The following is a 6,373-nucleotide window of genomic DNA, read 5'->3' as shown; positions in this document are numbered from 1 at the left end:
GGACAGAGCAGGGTTTAGGGCTGTTGTACATAGGGTCGCTATGAGTCGCAGGCGACTCGACGGCACATAACAACAACAACAACATATATATAGTAACAGTCCAACTATAGGACATTCTTGAAAAGATCAAATTGAGACTGGTGAAAAGTTCAGTGGATGCCAAAGGGTCTGGGAGATGGGGGGGAGTGACAAGGTGGAACACAAGGAATTTTGCTGTTGTTGCTGGGATGCCATCAAGTGAACTATGACTCACAGTGACCCTCTGAACAACAGATTGAAACCTTGTCCTATCTTGTGCCATCCTCGTGATCTCTGCCATGCTCAAGCCCAATGCTGCAGTCACTGTTTCAATCCATCTCGCTGATGGTCTTCCTCTTGCACTGACTCTGTTTTTCCTAGCATGATGTCTTTTTCCAAGGACATCATGCTGGAGCCACCTGACAACATGCCTAAAATATTTTAGGGGAGTGAAACTATTCAATACTGTAAAGTGGTATTACACATTTGTCAAAAGTTCCTAGAGCTATATCACATAAACAGTGAACTCTACTGTAAACTATTGGCTTCAGTTAATAATGTATCGGTTCATCAACTGTAATTATATACTACAGAAATGCAAGATATTAATAAGACACATTGTGCAAAAAACAAAAGGAAAATGGGAGAATGCTATGTACTTCCTGCATATTTTTTCTGTAAGTCTAAAAGTGCTCTAAAAATAAAGTTTATTTAATTTGGTAATGCCCTTTCAGAAAAGGGTCTCATCAAAAGTTAACAGAATCCAACAGGGCCTCTACAAGAAAAAGACTGATAATGCAGTAACAATATGGGCAAAAGACATGAAAAGACTTTCACAGAGGAAGATATTCACATGGCCAACAGACACATGAAGAAATGCTCAAAACCACTGGCAATTAAGAGAGATTCAAATAAAAAGCAATGAGGTACTATCTCACCCCAGTAGCAGACACAAAGTTTAACAGGACAGCAAGTAATAAAGGTGTGGATAGATAGGAACTCTCATACCACTGTTGGTGGGACTGTAAAATGGTACAACCACTCTGCAAGGCAGTTTGGCATTTTCTTAAAAAGCTGAACATATGGCATTTTCTCAAAAAGTTGTAAACAGAAACACCATTTGACCTAGCATTTCCACTACTGGGAATATACCCTAAAGAAACCATAACCACCACCCAAGCAGATATATGCACACCCATGTTTATTGCAGCTTTGTTTACAATAGCAAAGAGATGGAAACAACCCAAGTGCCCATCAACAAACTAATAGAGAGCTGTGGTATATTTACAAAATGGAAGATTGAAAAACAAGGAACTCATGAAATATACAAAATGGGTGACACTGGAGGACATTATGGTGAGTGAAGTATCTCTATCACAGAGGGACAAATGCTGCATAATGCCACTGTTGTAAAGCAGGACTGACACTGGGGTTGGGGGGAGACTGAGAAAAGAGGGGATAAATAATGTATACTGCTTTGAAATAGATGAGGGACAGAACTGTTTAAAAGGGATAAATCATTAGGTATTTTTGTCATGACAGGAGTCCAGAATGAAGGCTGCATAGTGGAGTGGACTTGAGGGACTGTATAACAGTGAAAGAATTTTTCTTTTACTTTTCAAAGAGAAGAGTGAATGGGGGGGAGGGATAAGCAGGGGGAAAAGAACAACAATGAAAGAATCGAAATCCAAAGTCTCTGTAAACTTTCATTAAAATTAATAATAAAAATAAAACAAAAAAGTTGAACACAGAAATTCCATATGACCCATCTATTCTACTGATTGGAACATACCCTGAGAATATTAGAACTGAGGCACAAACGGAGATTTGAAGACCAATGTTCATAGGAAACAGCCAAATGTCCAACCATACTCGAATGGATTGAGAGATTATGGTTCATTCACATGATGGAATACTATGCAACATGCAGGAGTAATGATTTTGAAAATCATTACCTAATTTGGGAAGGACTGAAGAGCATTATGCTGAGTGAACTAACGCAGTCCCATAAGGACAAATACTGTAGAAGACCATTATTGTAGAGATAGAAAGATAACTAGTAAAACATGTAGAAGGATCTAAGGGTAGGGAAGGGAGCAGAGGGATGGGTGGTGGCTGGAGGGCAATCATCGGGTTGCACAATTTGATGGGTGGAGGGATAGGTACGTAAAGAAAATGGGAAAGATTCAGTGTGAAAAACAATGTATATGAACTTTGTAAATAAACCAGTGTATTTTATTTTTTTGTAAAATTTCATCAGGAAGTCATTAGTCAAATTATAGAAGACATTTTATAAGCAAAAAAGTTTAAACAATTAAAATTTTTAATTTTTAGATGGTATAATACTTACCATCAAGTTTTAGATATGCTATAAATTATTAAGTATAGAGAGTCCTGTGCTGAGGACTCTCTGACGTGAAACCTGAAAAATACGAACCCAGGGATACCAAGGGTCATCTGTATTTTCTAAGTCTGTCATATAATGCATAAATTAAGCAGTTGAAAGCACTACATACCTGCTCTGTTTCTACAAAATTAGCGACATGACCATCATCGTTTGTTCCTCGTACATTAAACCTGGTCCCAGCTCGTTCACAGCTTAGTCGTGAAATGAGGCAAGCCTTTGCCTGTTTGTGAGCAGCATAAATAGTTCTGATTTCTACTCCACCACACATCAGGCGTAATAACCAGTCATCACAATTAACACCATAATGTTTAAGATGCAAGTGCAAAGATTGATTCCTAACAGGAAAAAAAAATAACAGCATTAGCTTATAACAAAGTATAAGTTTTAAAACAACGTTCCTGAAACATTAAATTGATATTATTAAATTAAAAATGAACAAATCATTTATATTGATTTTACTGCGATGTTAAGGTATGTGATCTATGGTCCATGGACAACAAACAACCGTTTTGTGTTTTTTTGTATCTGTGCCTCATTGTTGTCTTATATATTTATGCACTAACTTTTTCCATTTAAGAAAACAACAATGAATGAATGGAATTCCAAAATCTCTGTAGATGTTCATTGAAATGAAAAATAAATAAATAAGTTTAAAAAAAAAAAGAAAGCAAACTGAAATGTAAATGAATGGTAAGACTATTACTGAGAAAGACTAAATCACGTTAATGTACTTGACCAGTCATAGGGGAGGGACATCATGCTTGGGAGGGTGGAGGGACAGTGCAGGAGGGGAAGACTCTCAGTGAGATGGATTGATTCAGTGACTGTGGAAATGGGGTTGAATGTGTCAGAGTCAGAGTGGCTCAGAATAGAGCAGAGTTTGGAACTGTTGTACATAGGGTTGCCACAAGTTGCAAGTGACTCAACAGCACACAATAACAACAACAACAACTTATCTTAAAATTAATAAAGGCTTAAGCCTCTCATTATTTCCTGCACTGAACTAAGGGAAATCTCAAATTGACTTTGGCTCAGCCATGTGTCACAGTGTAGGCATTAAGAGACTTAATTTATTCTCATCTAGACAGACCTCACATCTTATATATTTTCTACAGGCAGGTCTGTTTTTATTTTTTCTTTGCTGTCACTGTTTTAATTTTATCTAAATGTATACACAGTTCTTAACTGGCCGAAGCCCTGAAAGTTCCAGTGCTATAAAATTACCAGGGTTTTGTGACAGGTATTTATCATTCTTAGAAAAATTTACCTTTGGTTCTTTAGCCTTCTTTTTGATTAAATGGAAAAATCCCCCTTCAGTTATCTATTATATATATCTGTCCCTACTCTCATGCTTAATTGGAAAAAGGAGATGAATTACGCCTACTCCTCACTTAATAACATGGTTAGATTTCAAAGATGAGGCCATTGAAAAGAAGTGTTAGATTTAAAAAAAAATGGAGGAGGACCACATCCGATTACAAATTAGAGGGCGACTATATCATTACTAACTACCAAACACTGAGAATCAGCCAGCATAGCTCTCACCATGCACTTGGGCATGTTACTGCTAGATGTTCAATGTTAATGTACAGAATACCCAGTTTTCATTCTTGTTGCATATGCAAGATGTCTGGAAATAAGATAGTAAATGATGAGTACGTGTATTTCTACTGATTTTAACAAACATACTTGATTGCTGATCTTTTAGCTAATGAACCTTCATTTTCTCAGACTTTTAAAGTGTGGCAGGAAAGCCTTTGTCTCTCAAGCTAAGGAATCTGGGGTAAGAACAAGAAAGAAACAAAAAAGGAGACAGCTGCAGTATCTTTAGCTGTTTCATGACACTTCAATGGTTTCCATCAGAACACAGTGCTGACAAGGATTTAATGCTTAGAAGTTTATTTTTGAATGTTAGATAAAAGCATATCACCTCATCACAAGCAGCTGAGCACACAGGACTATACATTCACTCACATATCTTGTCAATCTATTCTCTCCGGAACTCCCACTCCCATTGTCTCTTCCTTTGCAGTCTCTGACATAGAAGCCCTACAACCTTTTATTTTGCCTAATCTTCTTCCTCATATCTCTATTCTAGGCCAAGACAATTTCACAGTAGCCACAAATTCATCAAACTATGATAGTGCCACTGTTGTAGAATGAGGCTGACATCAGGATGTGGGTAAGACTGAGAAAAACTGGATAAATTATGTTTACTGCATTGAAGCCGATGAGGGAGAGAATAGTTTAAAAGTAATATATTTTAGGGCATTATGATTATCGTAAGAGTCTGGAATGAGGGTTGCAGAGTGGAATATACTTGGGGTGGGGCTGGGGGTGGGGGTGTGCAGGGGGATTGTATACCAATGAAGGAGTTTTTTCTTTTGCTTTTCAAGGAGAAGAGTGAACTGGGGGTGGGGGTGGGGTGGGCAGGGAGAAAAGTGCAACAATGAATGAATTGAAATCCAAAATCTCTGTAGATGTTCATTGAAATTAATAAAAATTTTAAAAAGGAAAAAAAAATTCATCAAACTATGGTCCATGCATGTGCTATCTATCCTAAAGATAATGCTGACTTTGCACACTCTGATGCTCAGAGCAAATGCGACAGACCTGAATATGCTACTCCTGATGAGATGGCTTAAAGTATGTAAGAAAGAAAACATACAAAAAGGGAACACCTTGAATCTGAGTTACTGTGGGAAGCCAAGAACACGGAGTCTAGGGCTTGGGTCTTGAAACAAATATTGAGAATAAAGAAGTATCATTTGTATTATGAGAAAGGTCAACATTGATGCCTGCTGCAGATAACAGATCCAGGGTACTACAGTTCTGGTCTGATTATAGCAAAGTAATGCTGGTAAGCTCCATGTACCATCTGCACTCTCAAATATTCTATTTATGTATCATCATGAATACAGTATAGTTAAATAAGTTTTATTTTATTGTATAGAGTAAGACTTTGCCCCGGTATACAATTTCTTTATAGTTTGTTGCTTCTGAATCAAGAGCACATACCTACAGCCTTAAAATTAAAAACGTAAGAAGGGGGGGGAAAAATGCAAGAGTTTGTGGGTTCCAGAATGGTGATATTCCTGAGTCAAGTACTGAAGACAAAGAAGGATAAATAGAAAAATCACAATCAATTTCTTTCCAATTTTTAAACAAATGCATTAAGGATATTTCTCAAATTAAAAGGCAGTTAGATCAGGGACAGTAAACAGGTCTCGTATCACATGCCAACTCCACGTAAACCAGCAATGGCTGCGTACTGTGCTCTGCTGAGGATCCTGAAGCAAAAAGGAGGACTGTGGTCACCAGCAATGTACATTTCTCATTACCACTGTAAACAGCAACTGTTATGTTCATAATAACCAAGCTACTCCACAACACACAAGTGCAAGGGGGGGGGGGCCGAAAAACCAAACTCACCAGAAAAATCTATTATCAGTTGTGTGTTCTTGCATGCTACGATGTGCATTAAGACTCAGATCTAAGCTGATTCCAGATGCAGACCATGCAAAATAAAAGTTTCCTGAATTCAAAACTTTTCGTACTTCTGAAATGCGATCCTCATCTGATGAATCAGTTCGAAGTGATATAAACTCGGTGGAAGTAACTCGGAAAACTTCAGACTCTTGAATTTTTCCAACAGACATACATCCTGTGACCAGGACCAGATAATGTAGCATGGTATCACCTGCAAAACCCAAGAATTTAAATGAGTGAAAAGCTCTAATGCTTTTCAAGCTAGTGTAAGTTTCAAATGACTTTCTTCTTTTTCAACTTTTAAATCTGAGATTATGATTATTTTAAACTTGTCATGGATGTTTTTAAATTTACAACATGAGCTTTTTTAAGAGGTAAAAAAGAAATTCTTGCTAAAATTCACCAAATATATTTAAGCCTTTAAAAATTACAAAGACAATCTCACATATATAAAAAAAT

At 37.1% G+C, this 6,373-nt stretch overlaps 1 protein-coding gene across 1 annotated transcript in view; it reads right to left on the bottom strand.

Moving 5' to 3' along the window:
• Positions 1–6,373, bottom strand: part of SYNJ1 (synaptojanin 1) — a 153,584-nt gene that overhangs the window by 90,922 nt on the left and 56,289 nt on the right. Inside the window, 2 exon segments of the mRNA XM_006886798.1 lie at positions 2,535–2,760; positions 5,858–6,125. Of these exon segments, the coding sequence (XP_006886860.1) occupies positions 2,535–2,760; positions 5,858–6,125 (494 nt within the window).

This window comes from Elephantulus edwardii, unplaced genomic scaffold (assembly GCF_000299155.1).
Source record: "Elephantulus edwardii isolate Elephantulus edwardi_28Jun2011 unplaced genomic scaffold, EleEdw1.0 scaffold00051, whole genome shotgun sequence".
Taxonomy (NCBI): domain Eukaryota; kingdom Metazoa; phylum Chordata; class Mammalia; order Macroscelidea; family Macroscelididae; genus Elephantulus; species Elephantulus edwardii.
This window is presented reverse-complemented; position numbering and strand designations above follow the sequence as displayed.